Genomic DNA, 21029 nt, shown 5'->3' on the forward strand with positions numbered 1-21029 from the left:
GCGGGACAACCACAGTGATTATGAATGAAAGGGATTTCTTCGTGTTGATAATATAGGAATAAATAGATAGACATGACAGCTGATTAGGGGAGATTTTCGGTAAGTGAACTGTCTAAGAAAAAGCATTTGTAATACGGTCAGGAAAATCTGCATTATCGCATCTCGGGATATATTCTTCAACCAGTTAATGACTAAGCATAAATACCCCTCACACTGTATTGAGTAAATAATTCTCTTTTTATTTTCTTCCTTTTGAATATCACAGACTAGATTAAGTGAAAGTGCTTGAGTGCCTATTTAATGAGAAATCGATATATTGAAATTACTATTTTACATCCTTCTGTACAGTTAAGTGACATCTTTAATTTTAGATATAAATAGTTATCACTGGAACTGTAGTTAAAATGAAAACCAGTATCGGTGTTAGTTTAAAAGTTGAAATGTGAAAACCAGAATCCATATATTTTAAAGATTCATCTACCAGTGCTGTGGTCTAGCATCTGTAATCAGGTACAAACAATTTGTAATGCCTCCTTTTAAGATGATAGCTAATAAACTTGTGTGCTTGACATATTCTGTTTTGTCTCTCCGAGTTGTACTTGCTCTACTCCCTTTTGAATTAGTCCAGATAACTACAGCCAAAGCTCATCTCCATTTCTTCATCCTCCAAAGGTTTCTGTCTTTGTTTTGGCTGACTAGAGCCTCAGGTCTGTATAATTCTGTTCCCTACCATTGATGACACTTAGCTGATGTTATTTTATTCTGAGGAGAGAGGGCTTTTATCTGATGAGAAATACAATGCTTATGAAATACTGAACTGAGCTTACAGTACCACTACATTTCATGATAGTGCAGAGGAGTACAGGAAAGAGTTCATCTGCTTTGGTCCCAGGAGTTGTTTTATCTCTGCATCTCTGTTTCTGTGGAATTACGATTTGTGCAGTCCTCCCTCTTGCTGCTGTAAATTATACAACTATGTTATGTTTTGTCTGCAGCATTAGCAAATGATATATAGAAATCTGATACACAGTTTCTTAAATGGCTTGTAATCAGACAGAAGTGAGACTGTTATATTGGGGTTTACGTGACAAGGTTTTGGTAGCAGGGGGGCTGCAGGGGTGGCTTCTGTGAGAGGACATCAGGACCTGTCCCCCTGTCTGACAGAGCTAGTTCCAGATGGCTCCAAGGTGAACCAGCCATTGGCCAAAGCTGAGTCCATCAGTGATGCTGGTGGCGCCTCTGTGATAACATATTTAAGAAAGGGTAAAAAAAGCTCTGTAGCAGCTGTGATAGAGAAGTGAGGGGACAAAAAAAAAAAGAGAGAAACAATTCTGCAGACACCAAGATCAGTGAAGGAGGGAGAGGAGTTGTTCCAGGTGCCAGATCAGAGATTCCTTGCAGCCTGTGGAGAAGATCATAGGGAAGCAAGTTATCTCCCTGCAGCCCATGGAGGACCACGGTGGAGCAGGTATTCACCAGCAGCCCGTGAAGGACCCCATGCGACAGCAGGTAGCTCTGTTACAATTAATTGGCAATAAGATTAAATTAATTTCCCCAAGTCAAGTCTGTTTTGCCTGTGCTGGTAATTGCTGAGTGATCTCCCCGTCCTTCTCTTTACCTGTGAGCTTTTCCATCTTATTTTCTCACCTTGTCCTGTTGAGAAGGGGGAGTAAGAGACAGCTGGGTGGGCATCTGGCAGACACACAGTTTTGATTTTATATTTACAATCTGAGAGATTACTTCTTTTCTGTGCAGATTAAAACCTGTCTTTAGAATGCCCATTAGCACTAATTTTACAGAGGGTACAAATATTTCTTAAAGATTTTAAACTTTAATGGTCATTGTCTTTGACTTTAAAGTCTGCTTATGAAACTACTATTCCAGAGTTCACAGATGCTCTCCTTGTGCCAATGCAGCCTGTGCTGTAAACTACATAATTGAAATTTCTCAGTTATTAAATTTTTTCCTAAAGTAAATGCTGATTTTTAAAGATTTTTTTTTTTTTTTTAAAAAGGGACAGCAAACTGAGGGATAGGAGCTAAAAGCCAGGATGGGCCTGAAGAGAATAAGACCTCACTTGCTACTGAAAAAAATCTGTCATCAAGCTATGTCTGGAAGCAGCAGCCTGCCTGCTGCAAGTCCTGTTGGTTTCTTCAGCTTTGAGGAGCATTAAGTTCATGGTCTTTTATGTCTACTTGGGCTATTCTTGATGTTCCTGGAGAGAAGAGGGGTGGATAAATAGCACCAACTTCACATCTCATAGCAGCTGTAAATGAACCGTTGCATCTACCATTTGTGTCTCAGAAGATTTAGTTTTATCATTAATGTTCATTGACTTCAGGTGGGCTTTTGGAAAGGGTGTTTTTTAGCCTATTTTTTTAGCTTATTATTATTATTTTCAGTTGTTTTTAATTCTGGTGGGGTTTTGTGTTTTTTTTTCCAGACTTCAGCAGGCTTTGTAACCCTTTATAAATAACAAAAAACAACAAAATCCTGATCAGTCCAGTGTACTCGCTGTGAGTCTGCTCTGTATGCATGCTGTTTTCTGTTCATAGGCACATCCACTACTTAATAATAAATAATTGATAGTCCAGCAATTGTGCTTAGAGAATGAGAAGCAGAGTCTCTTTTTTTTTTTTTTTCCACCTCAGATTTCCGAGGAACTTGGATTTTATGATTATCTAAAGGATGTAGAGGAATGTCTATTTATCCTGAAGTCATAGGAAAGGAAGCGGTGTGTGCTGCCATGAAGGTGAAGGAGGGCAAAATACCTAGGACAAATGGTTGTTTTTATCTATCTTATTTAAAAATCAATATGTTTCTTCAGCATGCTCACAGAGAGCATGCTAAGGAATTTTTTCTCTCCTGATACAGTAGCTAGGATTTGCCTTGAATTACCTATAGGCAAAGGTGGATGGTCTAAGAGGGAGTGAGTGGTAGAGCACACCTACATCACTGCATTGTATATACTATGGGCATTTAGTGGCAGAAGCTACACTTAGCGTAGGTGGTATTGTACAATGTAGGAAAGAAAGAGGAGCAAAAGAAAGTGAATGGAAATGAAGGATATCCTGAGGCCGTGGTGATAGTATTATTTTAAAGACTGAAAGATGGGTGTATAAAAACAAAGGAGGAAAGAATTACCAGATGAGGTCACCTGAGCTGTGGCTGGGCTGAGGAGGCAAACTGGTAATTCTTTTTGTTGTTGTTGTTGTCTTAAAACCATTTAGCTCCATTTTGGAAGAAGAAAAACATCTGTCATGGAAACTGTATGATTCAAATGAAAAGCATGCAGCAGTCATAATTTAATTAATTTGTAAAGAAAAAACTGTAAGCGTAAGAAGATTAAATTAACAGGATTACAAATGTAATCATAACAGACAATAGTATTAGATCTTTGGCAACTATGTGGTTGCTGTAGAAGACTGTTGACAAATGAAATAATCACCATAGTAAAATATATGAAGTTAATTTCTGTATTTCTAAAATACTTTCCCTTCAGATATCAGAAAAACATATTAATGAAAAAATACAGAATTAATACTTCAGAATGACCATAATATTGGCTGCCCTCATGATTTACAGTAGGCAAAATGAATTATTTTTTAAACTCTTGATAGTGAACTGACCTTTGATCAACAACAGATGGCAGTTGGGTTTATTTCACTGTGTAAGAATTGCTGTTAAAGATTTCATTTACATTGCAGATAAATCAGTCTTTTACATCAGTAACTACATCTCGTTTTTCTCTGTTTGAATAGTACTTCATTTTATTGGCTCATTTATTTTTATTTGTCATTTAGTTGCTTAAGAAGCTGCCAAACTAAACCTTTAATTGTTTATTTGAATTTTAAGGTGTAGTTCCTTCAGGTGTTAAGGTAATTAGACAAAACAGAAAAAAAATCAAGCTAGACTATATAGACAATAAATGTGTTGCATGTTTCGTAAAGGTTTGAAGAAATTATTTCTTTTCATTTGGAAATGGCTGGTTGTGCAGTATACTAAAAAGGCTGAAATAAGTGATATGAAGCAGTTTCACAGAGCTTAAGGCCAGAGTAATCAATCTCACTTTGTATCCACGGGCCATTACATTTCTTCTGTTTAACCCTGTATGACCCTAATGGTTTTGACTAGACATAACTCGTGTTTTTTGAAGCATAGCATTTGGGAAGATGTTGTGATCCTACCCAAGTATCCTATGTACTGCGGAGGGCTGCTTGCTGTAAAACCGTTTCTCACGTTGCTTTATGCCTTAGTTTTTTTACACTAACGTATAAAGTACTTGAAAATTCAGGTGACATTTTCTTGCTTTATATGTTTTGGATGTATCTGCATATCACCCAGCTCCTTTGTTCTAAGCAGTTCAGGCTGTTAGATTAGAATAGTCTATATAATTCCTTAAGTATGGAAGAGGGCAAACATCTACAGGAGAAAGCCAGTGTTTTCAAGGCAGAGGGCAGAAGAAAAGCCCGACATACCAAAAATGTTCTGCTGAGCATCTGTAGGTGATCTTATCCTTTTCGTCTGTGGGTTTTTTTTTTTCATCTTTTGATATCTCTAAGGGTGTCGGTGAATTTGTCAGAATTTTTTTTCTAAGTGCCAGCACATCAGTAACTTTTAATAAACTGTGGTGTTTAGGTTTAATGCTATATTGTTAAGACATGCTAAATACCAAGACTACATGTTTTTAATCTGATGGCATTGGGTGGAATTACTCAAAAGGCCTCAAATGTATGAAAGTACAATTTAGCAAAATAAATGTAATGTGGTTTCATGGGTGATTTAGCTGAGTACATGAAACTGTTTGGGTAGTATTGCAATCTTTTGGAGTAGTATTGCAGTCTTTTGGAGGGGCCCATCAACACACAGGACCTGCCTTTGGGGTACAAGTATAAAGAACTTAGAGCAGGTATTTGTTAAATATCTTATGCGTACTTCATGACATACTTGTGAAGTTTGAATAACATTTAAGAGCCTTAGATTATTTTACATTATTAGTAATGTTTGGTGGTGTGTTTTTTTGCCTTTTTTTTAAGTCTTTATGATTAGTGAAGTACAGCAGTAACTGGTTTTGGTAAATGGAGAAATTTTGTTTCCACTGAGGGATTGCTTTGTGGCAGGAATAGAATTAGGAATATTTCTAGTTAACTTCATGCTTTGCTTGTCTGCTGATTTGTTTCTCAGCAGTCTTTTTCCAGCAATAGCTTAAATTAACTGACTGCCAAGTCTTTCTTAGAATTTTCCTTTCCATTTTACTGCAACTTATATCAAAAGCCATCACATATTATCTGTAATGTGGCAGTATATCAAAGCTTTCCTGAAGTGCAAAAATTGTTTCATCCCCATTAGCTCTCATTGTCACTTCATCATACTGTAACTTAAGTAAGTGTGACCTATTCTGTGTAAATCCATGTTCATTTTTACTTGCCTAAGTACCGAACTAGAGTTTTCTCTCTTATTTCTTTTCTTTTTAAATTTTTCTTGTTCGCTTTTCTGCTTCTGCAAAAAAATTGTACACTAGTGATGCAGTTTCTGTATTCCAGTGTCCCCAGTGCTGTGCGTACTGGAGTCACTCTCCTTCCATTCTTTAGGTTATTTCTTTTGAACTAGTAAAATTCTATGTATAGTTCTTTTTATTTCAAAGGTAACAATTCTCAAAATCTTAGGATTTGGTTGCTGGTTTGCGACTTCCCACTGCCTGTGAAAGATACTTTGTTATGCTTTTACTTTCCAAGCCTTACGTCTGGAGTAGTGTTTCATTTCTCAGGTCTTGCCACATCTGCTTGTACCAGCATTATATTTTAATTATCCCAACTTTGACCATTGTTTCACATCCCCTTCTATTTTTTTTCCTTCTTTATACATAGAGTGATAGGATCACAGGATAACTCCAACTGGAGAGGACCCCAGAAAGGATCTAGCCCATTCTCCTGGTCAAAGCAAGGTCAGCTGTGAGATCAGTCCAGGTTGCTCAGGGCTTTATTCAGACGGGTTTTGAAAAGCTTGAAGGAGGGAGGCTGCACAGCCTCTGGGCAGTGTGGTCCACTGCTCAACTGTGCTCATGGTGAAAAGGGACACCATGCATCACTGGTGAAGAGCCTGGCTCTGTCTTCTTGATAACTTCCCTATTGGTACTGGAAGGAGCCATTATGTCCCCTGAAGCCACCCCTTCTCCAATCTGGAGCATCCTAGCACCTCCAGCCTTTCCTCACAGGGCAAGTGCTCCAGCCTGACCAGGCTGGGGACCCTGTGCTGAACTTGCTCCAGTTTATCTGTGTCCCTCTTGCATGGAGGGGAGGGTGCAGAACTGGATGCAGTGTTTCAGGAATCGTCTGATGACGTCTGAAGGTCCTTGTCAGCTCATCCCTCCAGCCTGTCCAAGTCTCCCTGGATGACAGTCCTGCCCTTAAGCATATCAACTGGTCTCCCCTAATTTGGTGCCATCTGCAAACTTGGTGACAATACAGTCTGTTGCCTCCTCCAGGTCAGTGTTAAAGATCTTCTTGTGTAATTTTGTATGAACATTTTATGCCATATTTATCACTATTTTACAATCGATTCTTAACAGAAAATAGTTTTATTCTTGATACTTGTACTCAGATTTGCATGGGTTTGAGCACTCAGTGTGAATCTCAGTAAATTATGCTTAAATATATGTGGTGTAAATGATTACTGAGGTTTTGTGCCAGTTTTACTGTATAAAATGGCATCTTTAAAACATCATTCTAGAAATCACTATTGCTACTAAGAAGTTTCTCATTTTGGAAGTTGTAGCCTTCAGAATTTATCTCCAAGCAGATAAATCATATTTCTCATCTGCTCCAGTGCAAAGTGAGTCTGCATACTTTAAACAGCCTTCCTTAGAGGTTTGATGTGGCTCTCTAGAAGAGAGCAAGGACAGTTCTCCCAGGGTGTTCTGCCCCTTTGCCCTGGGGATGGTACCTTCCACCAGAGAGGGGTGAGGTTCAGCTGAAAGGCAGGAGCTGACACCCTCATTAAGCCAGTGAAATGCTGTGGGAAACATTTCCATGTAAAAACTTTTGTGCAAGGGAAAAAACGTCCAAAGTCCAAATTAATGTTTTCCAAAAAAAAGAGATAGTTGTGCCTCAAGGAAAAGGAAGGTGATGCTGCCAGTGAAGTTTCTGCTGACATAGGTAGCAACATATCCAACACCTGGCTCTTCTGACTTCTGTACCAGTCATCTTCAAGGGGGGGATGCTTCAGCAATTTTATACCTATTGGTTTTCCTCGAATAGGTTGTCCTGTTTTCTGAGAAACTGCAGTACCTCAAGTCATCACTAACATTATTATTTAGATCCAAGAAGAGCCAGAAAGCATCAGAGCCCTTTAGTTAAAGTTCTTACAAACAAAAAGGCAGTCTTACCTACTGATGCAAGATGCTTAAAATATAATACACGCTTGTGAATGGTGCTTTTTAGTGGGAATAGATCATAGAGGATCATCATCAATGACGATCATCTAGATGATCAATAGATGATCATCAAATTATTGAATAAAATGGGGTTAAAATTTTCAGCGTCGAAGTTCCACGGATGCTCCTGGGATCGTAAGTGACTGTGTAATTTTCAAATATGGGACCTGGACTTGCAGGTCACAACCTGAATACTTCTGAAAATTAAATTAAGGAGCCTGAACCTTGCTACTTTTAAGAAAAAAGGAACCCCTGACTCAGATCTTTATAGTGCATTTACAGATTTAGGCTCCACATTGTATAATCGGTTATCTAAATGGCTTGAGATACTTAATGTGTGCACTAGGGCAGAGGCTGAGTTGCACTCCTTAATCTCATCCATGTTCTGATGAGCTGCCTATCTGACAGTGTAGGCATAGTTTAGGCTCCCAGTTAGCCTGACAATCACAAATAGGGAACTGGAGTGTGATTTCCTGAGACATGCAGGGAATATGCATGCCCCATATCCATTGATTTTCAATTGGAGTGGACACTTGGCTAACTTAGAGGCTTTAGAAATTCCTAATACAGACAGATAACTTGAAGCATGCATTTGTTATGCTCTCAATGTAAAGAGACTAATGTTAGTGAGTGGCAGGGGGAATAATTGCATGGGAAGGAAAATGTACTTGAGGCTGATGATATTTGTGCTGCTTGCCCAGCTGCAAGGCTGTGATTCTGGAACAGGAGGGCATGGAAAGGAAGAGGGAGGTTCCCTTCGACTCTTCTTTGCAGCTGCACAAGTGAAGGAGCCACACCAATTAAAAACAAAACAAAAAACCCCTACACAAAACAAAAAATGAAATGCCTTAAGAGCAACTAGCGAATTGAGACAAAAATGTCACTGCCCAAACCCATGATGAAATATGGTGCTATGAAAATAGCATTTCCTTGCCCGGAGGTAACAAGGCATTTTACCTGCTGTCATTTTATCTGGTGTGACATGGAGATGAGAAGTCCCCTTGAGCATCTTACAAATTTAGGAGGGAGTTTGTAGACAAAAATCCTCCTGTCAGCCAAGATCATGTAATCACAGCTTCTTCCTGATGAACAAAACAGTTGTATTTAGATTGCACATTTACATTTAAATATCAACTAAACTTGGATAGATTTTTTTTTTTATTTTGTAAGCTGTGTCTTTTTGTTTTGAAATGAACATTCGGGAGTAGGGCAGAAAGGTTTCAGCAGCATGAAAATTCTATGCTGTGAGGGCAGTGGGTGTGTGTGCGATGGCATTGGCAAGGGAAGTGAACTGAGGTCCTGAGCCATTGGAGGCTCGTGGGAAGGGACCTGGTGGAGGAAGCCAGGAGCTGGAGGGGCTGGCACCTGCCTGTGCTTTCCAGTTGCTATTTAGCTGCTCCTCAGGCAGTGGAGGACCAGAGCGCTGCCTGCGCTGCTCTTCATGGTTGCTCTTCCCAGTTTGCGCAGCAGTTTGAGTCTCTGCTTCCAGTTGTGCTGGGAGCTGCTCGTGGCACCTTTGTATCAGGCTGCTGCTGGGAATGGCCGCCTCCTGCTTTGGCAGGGCCCAGCTCACGGGGAGCAGCAGCAACACCCTTGTCACGGCCATTAGCACAGCAGGGACACAAAGCATCTCTGCTTAAACTTGGCTGGAGTGGCTTGGAGGGTGTGCCGTGATGGTCTCAACACCGCACAGGGCATGTTCCCTGACACCAACTGGTGCTAATGCCCTTGCCTTGTTGGGGGCCTTGACCCAGATGGCACACTGAGGGAGGCTACTGCTGGCTTGCTGTGGGGCTGCAGAGCACCTGGGACCTCCCCTGGGCACTGACACACCGAGCGAGGTGCTGACTTGCATGGGGAACGAGCTGCAGAAGTGACGAACAGACCATGCACCACCAGAGAAGTGAGGAGGAGATGGCTGATAAGAGCCTGAGCCACAAAAAATGAGGAAGGAGGGACAGATGCAGATCATGGGTGATCAAGTTGTGGAGGGTGGCTCTCAACAGAGAAGGAGGGAAAGCTAATGACTTTGGGCATTAGGTTCCTGTTCCACCTTACCAAATGCACATAGCATGGCAACAAACAGGAGAAATTCGGAGATCAGGCACAGTTGCAGCACTGTGACCATATTGGGATTACAGGTAAATGGTGGGATAGCCCTCATGACTGCAATGCTGTAGTGGATGGATAGAGGCTTTTCAGAGACTAGTGATGAGATCAGGTGGGCAAGCCAGAAGGAGGAGTTCTGTGTAAAGGCCTGAACGCTGACTGGGCTCAAGCACAGAAAGGAAGGCCACAGATGGTGGAAGCAGTGGCAGGCTACTTGGGGGCGAATGTGGGAACATGTAGGAATACAGTCAGGAAACCCAAAGCTCAGCTGGAATCGAAACTCGCCAAGGAGGCGAAGGGCAACAGGAAGGATTTCTGTAACTACATTGGCAGCAAAAGGGAAAGCAAGGGGAACATGGCCCTATTACTCAGTGCGGCCATGTGGAAAAAAGGCTTTTGTGACTTGGATTTTGCTGGAGAGACTTGTCCTCAGGCCTCCCAGATGCCTGAGCCTCCTATCAGAGTGAAGCAGTACCTGCAGCAGAGGAAGATGGTGTTAGGGATCACTTAGCCCACTTGGATGTACACAAGTCCATAGGACCAGATGTGATACACTCAAGGGTGTTGAAGGAGCTCACTGATGTCGTTGTGAGGCTGCTCTCTCATCTTTGAAAAGTCACGGCAACTGGGGGAGGTTCTTGATGACTGAAAAAGAGCAAACGTCACAGCCAGTAACTAGTGAGGTCCCTCTGGGTTCAATAGTGGGACCAACACTCCTTAGTATCTTCACTAATGACATCAACGATGGGATGGAGTGCAGTCTCAGCAAGCTTGTGGATGACATCGAATTGCAGGCAGCAGTCAGTGTGCTGGAGGGCAGTGCTGCTATTCAGGGGGACCTGGGCAAGCTGAAGGCCTGAAGGAACGGCCTGACAGGAACCTCACAAAGTTCAGCAAAAGCAAATGCAAGGTCTTGCCCGTGGGATGGAATAACCGTGTGTAAAAAGATGGGCTGGGGACCAACTGCCTGGGAAGCCGTGCTGCAGAAAGGGATCTGAGGCGCCTAGTGAACAACAATTTGAGTGTGAGCCAGCAGTGTGCCCTTACAGCAAAGAAAGTCACCTGCATGGTGACTGGTGCTGAATCAACTCAGCCGTAAGAAGAGATGACCAAGAGGAGACCTTAGTGCTGTCAATGAGTATCTGAGTGGAGGATATAGAGGAGATGGAGATAGACTTTTCTCGAAGGCATACAGTGATATGATAAGAGGCAGTGGACACAAGTTGTAACATGGAAAATTCTGATCAGGCATTAGGAAAAATGTTTTTACCATGATGGTGGTGAAATACTGGAACTGGTTCCCCAGAGAGGTCGTGGAGGTGTTCAGCACTCAGCTGGACATACCCCTGAGCAAGCTGATCTAATTACACTTGCTTTGAGGTGAGGGTTAGACTAGGCAGTTCCTCCTCACCTAATTATTCTATTATTCTCTAATATTTTCGTATTTTTATTTTCTATACAAAGGTAGGTCCATATTTAGTAGGCCCACTTGAGGAAATTTTTTTTTTCTGGAAAAATTACTAATTTACTAATTCAATAAATGTAGCACCAAAATGCAATTAAGATGTAAATTTATATAGCTGTGTTCAGACTGGCAATTCAGGAAGATCTTGTTTAGTTGCTTTGAGGCACCTGAATTTCACTTGAGCACATGACTTCCCCTTTCAGAGGCAAGGGCTTTTAGATGTTGTACTACCACATAACGTTATACGTAATTCTTTTGTTGAGCAGCTGCTCTAAGAACCTCAGGTTTAAGCCCTACCAGTCGAATTTAGTCTTCGGTTTTTTAAATTTTATCTTTTGTTTGTTAACCTTTACATTGTTTTGCTAACCTTTGTATTTCTATAAAATTGCCAGGTATTCTCTGACATTGCACTGGAAGATGTTTACTGATGTACTTATTGTTCAGGATATTAAAATCAAGGTCTTGAGTTGCTTGATCTAAAAATCTATCTCTCTCTTCTCATCCAGGTCAACAGAAACAGCCCGTGCAGAGCAGTGCATTCATAGATGTGAAACAAGCCCGCACCATCATGTTTGGCACTAAGAGGTCAGTTTTCACCTTTGTTGTTACACTTTTCATCTCCAAAAAAAAGTATGGCTGTTGTAACTCTAATCTGAAAATTTTACATTTTCTGCATATATTGTTATACAAAATACATCAGCTAGATATATTCTTCTTTCTATTATATTGATTAGTTTTTCTTTACTGTACAGCTCTGGCCTACTTTAATTGGCAGGTACATGGCATACAGGTCATGTAGCACAAAGGCAAATAGTATCCCCAAGGCAGTATGGGTAACAGCAAGACTGCCAAAGAAGAAAGACTGCCAAAGACGACCCTGTAGTAGTGCTGGAGGGCATCCCTCCTGCTTTCTGGGTACAGAAAATAACAGCAGGACAACAAAGCACCAGTGTAAGATAGGTTCTTTTCTGCCATTTTAGAATCATAGAATCATAGAATCTGTTAGGTTGGGAGGGACCTTTAAAGGTCATCTAGTCCAACCCCCCTGCAGTAAGCAGGGACTTCTTCAACTAGATCAGGTTCATGCCTCATCAAGCCTGGCCTTGAATGTCTCCAAGGATGGGGCCTCCACCACCTCTCTGGGCAACCTGTTCCAGTGTTTCACCAACACTGGAGTCCATACTGAATATAAGGTCCGGTTTTAGGGAGTCCATACCGAATATTAGGTAACCTCCGTTTCTTATTCTGCGTGATTCAATGTCATACCCCATATGTCTCAAAAATCAACATTTTTGAACCCATGCACTCTGCTTCCTGTACTCTTTACATGCTCCTCTGAAGCATCAGGTGGTGTGATTCTTCTCCTGTATCCATCAGCAGACAGCACGGCCTTGCTTCCCCCGCAGTTCCTGCAGCCGCACAAGCCGTTGCAGCACCCGAGGCACCTTGCCAGGTGCTTGCATCTTGCTTGCCAGAAGCACCAGCTTCTGCACCGATGGGTCTTCCGCAGGAGACTGTGATTTCTCCATGGAACAAACATACTATACACCATCGCTCCCCTGTGTGAACTCCCTGGCTTTTTTGCTTGTTGGTAGGCTTTTAGGTTTTTAGTATGAGTTAGTCAAGGACTTCAGCACTTGCGCCCCAGTTGCATGGCAGCCTAGTTTGCCCCCATGCAGTGGCAGAGCACCTGGAGAAGTAGCTCACCTCTTCCGAATTGTTGGGAAGAGGGAAGGCTAGCTTGCCCTTAAGAAGTAGCACATATGAAGCAGCATCTTGCATGCCTGCAGGAGTCAGGGGTGGCAAATAACAAGAAAAAGCAGTTTGGTTTTCTAAAGCATCAGCTCCTGCACGAGTTGTGCAAGGCTTCAGCGTGAGCTGCAGCCTCTGAGTCAGGGATGCTACCAGGGGCTGCCCGCTCCCTTGTGCTCCTGCAAGTGTGAGCACTGCTGCCTCACACGGCAGCAAATTCAACGGGATATTCTGTGTCTGTCTGAAGTGGTACTTGCATCGGATTCCGGAGTCTGTTACCTTGTATACGAGATGCAAATGCAGTATATTTTTAGGGTAACTCTTCAGGAAGAGGAACCTTTGGTCTTATTTGTAGGTAAGTACAGAATCTGTTGTTTTGTCAGTATGATGATTATTGTTGCTGAAGGTACACTAACAGAATTGCAAACTTCCTGTTTGAGGATTTCTGCTTTTAATTTATTGTCTTTGCAGAATACTAACACTCAGGTTAAACAAAGACATTCTGCTAAGTGAAATAAATTATATTACATTATATTCAGGTGGGTTAGTTAATTTTGCCACTGTTTAATATTACCCCATATGATCTCCTTCTGGGCTGATCTAAACATTTTTTCACTCTCAGGATAGTCTCTTTATCTTTTCTTAGCATTATAAAGCAATGGCAAAATGAAGAATTGTGTTTGGTAGCCTTGAAATTTCATTCTTTATCTTTTTTTTTTCTCCCAGGTTGAATCTTAATTACTATGCAAATGAAAATTCCTCATAAGGAATATTACAGACAATATGAAATTCTCTTTCATGTCTGCAAACAAGAGGTTTTATGAAAAAAAGGCACATCTGGGGAACAGAAGTTCTTTGCCTCTCCACTGTACTGTGTTCTGCTATTTCTCACTTTATGCAAACTGTTTTGAACCAGTCACAATAAATAAAGGATTTCTTGCTCTGGGAGGGAAACGGGCAGAGTGGACTTGCAAGTTAGTAGCCTCCTATGTGTAAACTGGGAAATTATATCAAGTATTCTTGAGATTGGTACCATATTTTAGTTAGGCAGTGATTGAGTACTTGTCAGGTATTTTGTTCTCCCAATTGCAGTGCAATTTGAATTTAATTTTCATAGAGGACTCTTAATTGTGAAGAAGAAAATCTTGAGCTTTTAGTAAAGGTTATAAACTCCTACATATAGACTACCTAAAACTATTGAGAGTTTTTGAAAATCTTGGTTTGATACATTCATTCTCTTCCTAAAAAAGAAATACTGTATTTACTTGGAAATATCATGAGGAACAAAGCTATTTTTCTATAGGAAAGGATGATTTAAGATTTATTTTCTTGTAAAATAAGTTTTTAATTAGTTTAATAATACATTGCTAATTATAATCTCCACAAAAAGTTTAACAAAATTACAAAACTGACTCAAAAACTGAATTATCTCCTGTCACCAGATCTTTGGAAGTTATCAGGTATAAAGTATCTCAGCTCCTTTTTTTATTTATACCTTTCTCTTCATTTCTCTTAATTTTGCATACAAAGTTTATTTTTTGTGAATAATCCCTGTTGAACAGACTGAATAATGAAGTTGATAAAAGTGAATGTCCTATCAGAACAGCTTTGACAAAATTCGTATGTGAGGAAGGTACTTCTCAGGTGCTTTATAAGAAGCTGTTTTGTTAATTTGAACAGACAGCGCTAACAAAGAGGTGAATTCCTCTTGATTTCAATTTAATTTGAGAGCTGATCCCATGCTTTTAAATACTGAACTATTGTGGTTTCTCTGTGTTGTCTTGTATTCTGCTCTCATCTTTTTTCTGTTGTGTTAATTTTTCTCCATTTAATTAAATCTACAGTAGACACCAGCATTGAAGTAGCAGAGATCAGTACGTACACCAATGAGTTTCTGATATGTTGTGTTATTCATGTTGTGTACAGTCTTGCAAGAGCAATTGCCGATTTTCCTCCTGTGGAAGGTGAAAGTATGTAAATGGCTTTAGAGAAGGAATTTTTATTTTGTGGGAACCAATTTTATGTGTGGAAGTTTGTCTGCAAAGATAGGCCCCAAATTAGCACATCCTTGGGATTTGCAGTAAACTCTGTCTGACTGTCTGCCTGCCACTGGCGTCTTGATGTTCAGGGGTATTCTAACCTGTTGTTATATACGTTCTTCAGCTTGGAAACCTGATGTTGTATAACTCATTTAGACTATGTCCAGGCAACTGGAGAGTATTTCTCCTGGATGGCATGCTCAGTTCTATTTTCCTTCTCTAGCCTAGATTGGAGCAGTTCAAAAGGTGGCCTAAGTGACAAATCTAACCCCTAGTGCCCAGCCATTTGGTCCCTAAACGAGTTTAGCAGACTGAAGGAAGCAATTGTGAGAAGTGGGAGGTAAGAAGTATGAGGACATTTGCTGAAGCGTTTATGCGATATGGCTCCATTGCTGGAGCTGCATCCGTTTGTCCCTTGTACATGGCGTGTGTTTGAATTGGGTTTGTGGAGGATACCACTGTGGTCCTGTGAAGTGCACAAACTGCCAGAAGTATTTCTGGCTAATTAGAAGTTAACTGTCACATCCAAGTCTGAGTTGTCTCCTGCCACAAGTATGCGGCGTCTCCTTCCCCCTCCATTGGTTTGAACCTCAAGAAGGTCCATAGAGAAGGCAGCAGCTAGAGCTTGTGTGATCTACTGCCAGTGCTTAGGCTGTGGAGGGCTAGTGTTACTAGGTTTAATTCAGACTATTTTGATGGCTAGTTTGGTGCTTTCTGATGGATGGCCAGGTTGCGTGAATGGCAGTGCTGACAGCCTTGGTCAGTGGTCCAAGAGTTTCATAATACAGCAGTTGTTTGTGGAGGAAAATAATTTTCTTTCCAAATCATATTCCAATCAGCCATCTTGGAAAGTTATAGTAAATTTTCTAAGGCCAGGTCTGTCAGCAGCAAAGAGTCCTGTGACAAGCAGAAAAACGAACCTTTCTTCCAGTGTCTACTTACATTGGCATGTTTATAATTTTAGATGATAGCTGAGCTGTGCAAGTAATGTGACTGCTATAGAAGGAGGATGAAGAGATTTGGAAAGACCCATCAGCTTTTTAGTCACTGGCGGTTACTGACTTCCTGTTCTTATATCTGGTTTTGATTAGAAAGTTCAGGAAATAGTGTTTATTTATAAGCTCCTGATACGAACAGACTGTAGTGTTTTCAAGATAATGTAAGCCTAGTTTCGTCTTTCCCCTTAGCTACAGAAAGGCTATGTTTACACATGGTTTCTAAATTTTATGTTTTTTATTGGCATTAGTCTTGGACTGTTCCTGTGTTTGTTCTGATACCTCTGCCAGGTTCTAAAGCGTGGCCAGTGGATGGCCACAAAATTCTGTCCATTACTAAACACTAGGACTGTGTGTCAAAGTTCTATTTGGGTTTTATAAGTCTACAAAAATAATTATCTGGTTTGACTAAAATTCACATGGTGCTCACTATCCTCTTTCTTTTGCTTTTTAGTTGGAAGTGACACTACTCGAATTAAGCTATACATGCTTTTGTCTCTTCTGCTCTGTTATGGAATTAACTTTCTTACTGCTCATCTTTGTTATGGTAGTGAACTGCAAAATAGCATTTATTGACATGGACTCTTTTTAAGTTTACTGCCCTTTCCTAAATACAAGCTTCCATTGTCTTGCACTGTTTTATTGCTTCAGGGCCTGGAGGCTGAATAATGCAAAATGAAAAGGCAGCTCTGGGACTCGGTTTCTAATTCAGCTGGAACAGACACAGTATACAGATGCATATAGGGCAACAGAACGTGTAACTTTCTATACTGACTGTCTCTTGGTTTCCGAGGGTTTTTTTTCCCCTTTTACACACCTGGGCAATTTTTCCAGCCTGTGCTATGCTTAATAAGAGCTCAGAGCTATTAATAGGTCACATAACTCTTCAGATGGGGTAACTCCAGCCTTCAGTGCATACGTGGTCTCTCTGTTGCAGAATTCATCCTTCCAGCATGGAGTGTGGCTCTCTTCTGATAACCCACAGCTTCTCTCAGCAGCATTTGTTCTAGGTGTGGGTAAGCAAGAAGGAGAGGAAGTGGACCTGAGCGTGTTGATCCAGTTACGAATGATTGCTTGCTCACATCAGATAGCAGCAGGGAAGATTTTTCTTCTTCACCTCAAACGGTCACATTACTCCACTGACAGTTGATCCAGGATGTAAGGGGCCAAGTTCTCTGTATTTCTTGGTAGCTTTATGTGTTTGTAGCTCCAGAAACTAACTGTACAGCAGAACTTCAGCTTCCCTGTAGCCTGGCAATTTATCTTTGTCAGGTGTTTCCCCTGTCAAGTCTTCCATCTGCTTAGTTTTCCTCTTTTCATTGGATTTGTTATTTGCCATACAGTACTTTCTCTGATCGCTTTGCGCCCAGTTTCCTGTTATCTGTCTCTACCTTGTCTGAGCATCTGATGTGCACCTTCTGCCTCTTGCACTCAGTTCACCCACTTGGATTCAATTCACCAAAATGCTTAATGATCTCCTTGTGACAAAGTCCATCCAGGACTTTGCACTTGGGTCTCTGCAATGTGGTAGCTGCCTTAAACATACACTTCTTGGAACCTTATCCTCTGTTAGCTTCCTTGAGTATCACTGCTCTGAATATTACTCTTCCTGCTGGGGGGAAGAGGGTTTTGATCTTTTTTACTTCCTCTGGTAATGATGAAACTAACCCCCAAAGTAGCAATGCTTAACTAATGAAGTAGTAACGTAACAAAAATATGATTTGCTGTGGATCTGCAAGAAAAGTTCTGAAGAGTTTACGGGTTATGGGATAGGTTCACCTCAGCCGACAACCAAGCACCTGCAAAGCCGCTCACTCAGTTCACTGTCCCATGGGATGGGAAGAAAAGAGAAGGAAGGTTAGAAGATTCATGGATCAAGATAAAGACAGAATAATAGGTGAAGCAAAAGTGCACAAACAAAGGAAAATAAGGAATTCATTCACTGCTTCGCATTGGCAGGCAGATGTTTAACCACTTTCTGGAAAGCAGGGCCAACACACGTGATGGTTGCTTTAGAAAGCAAATGCCATAACCACGAATGTCCCCCCTTCCTTCTCCTTCCCTTCAGCTTTTATTGCTGAGCACAACATCGTGTGGGTGTGGAATATCGCTTTGGTCATTTCTGATCAGCTGTCCCGGCTGTGTGTCCTCCCAGCTTCTTGCCCACCCTCCAGCCTTCCTTGGGGGAGATGACACAAGGCAGGGGGACAGAGTGGGAAACAGAGAAGGACTTGACACTGTGTAAGCAATAGCCAAAACATTGATTTGTTAACAACACTGTTTCTAATCACAGATCCAGAACACAGCACCATACGGGCTGCTATGAAGAAAATTAACTCCATCCCAGCCAGATGCAGTGCAATGTAAAAAGCGCGGTCAGTGTTCATATAGTGGAGCTTAAGCTCCAATAAAATGGTTGCATATATAACAAAATATAGAAAATATTTTTAGTTTACCAGTCCATCTAATAAAAATTTGGCCACCTATACATACAAATAAAATTACAAAAATCTTAAGCTATGGTGAACAGCGTTTCAAAATTTGCTTCAAGCAACTGCATCCTTAATTATAAAATGTGAATTAATATTTGGATATAATATGTGTTTTTACAAATGAAAATATAAAATAAATGTAAGTCTGTTTATATTAAGTGGTTAATGTTTTCTCAGTTATATTTTTACAGAAGTCTATTTTGCAATCAGGCTCTGCTCCGCCTCTTGTAGAGCTTTTCAAAGGCATTTGCATGAGCTAACCAGCCAACCTGGCAAGTATCTTTTTTGTTAGAGAAAGTCATCTCCATTCCTACACCAACTTCATGCTGTAGCTCTAATACTCAAAATTAGTTAATTCTCCTGTTGTGCTTCTTTGCTATATCTTGGAATTTTTGTAAGAACATCTGATTATTGCCTGCAGATTCTTTAATTATAGGATTACACTTGCACTTCAGTTATAGCCTTTAATACCATAAGTTCCTTCTTCAAAAGTGGCTGGTACTTGAAACTACAAAGAGGACCCAACATCTCAGTGACTACATTTTTTTGTTTGTTTTTCTTTGCATTGGAGTGCCAGCGTGTTTGTTTACGTCTCCAGTTGATCTCAAGCAATTAATGTGTGAGCAAAACTGCAGCCACCTTTCTTGTCGTGTTTCCAGTTCCCTTACGCTTTAAGAGATAAAGGAGACAAAGAGTTTCTGAGCAAGACCTTTAAGGTATGTCGTGTATGTCGCTGGGGTCTTCAGCGTGCAGGGTTTTGTTCCCCATTGCACCTGGTTCAAGCTCATGCTGAAGGGCAAAACCCTGGCATTTCTGAAGTCAGCGAAATTCTTTTGCTCTTATTTTAGAAGTCAGGATTTCACCTGAATTTTTTAATGATACTCTTTATCAAGGATATGCAGGATGAGGAAATTGTTCTTTGGTTTTCCTTTTCAAGAAATGCATTTGGAAGAAAAATATGCGAAGGTATAAACTGAAGGTCTGTCTTGCCGAGTGAAGTCAGTTGAAGGTACTGATGCCTCAGTTCAGTCACTTCTGCTTGCACAGGAAAGCATGAAGATATTTCCCAGACCAGGATGAACTTTTCCTCATGCTCAGGTTTCGTGCTGAACTTGGGCCTCGGTGCCCTGCAGATATCTCCGGTTGTTGGTACGTTTCCAGTCTTAGCAGAACTGCTCCTGTTGGATTCTGTCTGTAAAAATAACTTCATAAGATTTCTCTCATTTTTAGGAAATTAAGTCTGTAGATTAGGGAATTGTCAGTGCCGCCACACATGAAACCTTGTCTCAATTTAAAACCACTCTAGTTTAATTTCAACTTAAAAGTGAAGGGCACGCATATGACAATCAGCACCTCATGGAGTTAAGTGGCATCTAGATTCTGCTGCATCTTTCACATGTAAGAATAGCTACACTGGTGGTCAGAAACACATTTTCTCTCGGGAGTTGCTTGCCAGATACCTCTCTAAAACCTTCCGAAGCAGAACTGGTACCACATAATGAGAGCTGTTGTTGTGTCCTACAGACTTTTTCAAATGCTTCTGGCAATTACATGATTTCTCAGATGTCTCCCTTTCTTTGGATGCTTTTTTAAATCCCTGCCCACAATCATAACACTGTATCAGAGCAGGCAGCTTTTCTCCCTTTTGTCTTTATTTCTTAACAAAAATCCCAATATCCTGATAAAAAACAAACCTTGTTTCACAATGTGAGATGTCTGCGTCCTGCTTGTGTGTATAAAGCCCCGGGGTTAGATTTTCAACGTGGTTGAATAGTAGATATCTGCACAATGTTGTCTGCTAATGGGATTTCTTCATGCTGTTCCCTGACACCTTTTTAAACACACATACTGCTGATTTATTTTCTTACGGTGTTATAGAAGACACTTAGTAAAGTGTGTTCTGATTCTGCATTTGGCAACATGAACCAGTCCCAGGGAACGGGACCAACTAAACATCTGCATCTGTGCTGTATTGCTGCAGATAGTAGTGGTCATAGGTTGTTGCCTTCGTATTTATGTGGTCATAAATTGCCTGTTTTGCTGACAATTTAAAGTAAATGAATGAAAGCATCAGCACTGCTGGCTTTCTGGCAGGAAGCCTAAGAGCAACTTGGTATGCCTTGTGTGTCTAGCTAATGCCACTTCGATGGAAAGTTTTAATTAAGTGCATGTCTCTGCGTGCAGAGAAGAAATCAAAGGCACTTGGGAAAGTGTATCTGCTCCAGACTCATTGAGGAATAATTTGTTGAGAGCACTAAATGATTTTCAATTAATTGGAAAATATTGTCTTAAACATTGCTGGAAAGTACAAGAAAATCAGTCTGAAGGGAAGACTATAAAATTAGTCTGTAGATCCAATCCATTTGGTTCATACTTGGAAGATGTCACGGTAGCACAAGTCAGAGGTGTAGAGATTGTGAAACTAATCTGATATTCTGGATTTCTTTAAGCTCCCTAATTGTAATTATCAGAACTACACTGGATGGTGGTTTCCTTACAGCCAGTATTTTTGATTTGTCATTTCTGTAACAGTTTCTAAACTTATAAACATCCAAAAATTAATTGTTAATACAGGTATAATTTTTATAGCAAATCTTTTATAAGTAGGAAGTCATATTAAAATTCTAGCTGTTGAAATTGAACTTACTACATGGCAGTTTTAGCTCTGTTTCCTGATTCATAGAATCATAGGATTGGAAGGGACCTCTGGAGATCATCTAGTCCAACCCCCCTGCCAGAGCAGGG

General features: G+C 40.7%; 1 protein-coding gene across 20 annotated transcripts in view; it reads left to right on the forward strand.

Annotated features, from left to right (window-relative positions):
- The window catches only part of OXR1 (oxidation resistance 1), a 295555-nt gene that overhangs the window by 27486 nt on the left and 247040 nt on the right, over nt 1-21029 (forward strand). For 19 of the 20 annotated variants that reach the window (XM_074577654.1, XM_074577651.1, XM_074577647.1 and 16 more), the window contains exon 2: nt 11513-11591. In XM_074577654.1, coding sequence (XP_074433755.1) covers nt 11575-11591 — 17 coding nt within the window. In that variant the 5' untranslated portion in view covers nt 11513-11574. Of the gene's footprint in view, nt 1-5867; nt 6485-11512; nt 11592-21029 lie in introns of all 20 variants that reach the window. The other variant, XM_074577663.1, reaches the window with a different exon arrangement.

The sequence above is a fragment of the Larus michahellis genome, chromosome 2 (genome assembly GCF_964199755.1).
Source record: "Larus michahellis chromosome 2, bLarMic1.1, whole genome shotgun sequence".
In the NCBI taxonomy this organism is placed as follows: Eukaryota; Metazoa; Chordata; class Aves; order Charadriiformes; family Laridae; genus Larus; species Larus michahellis.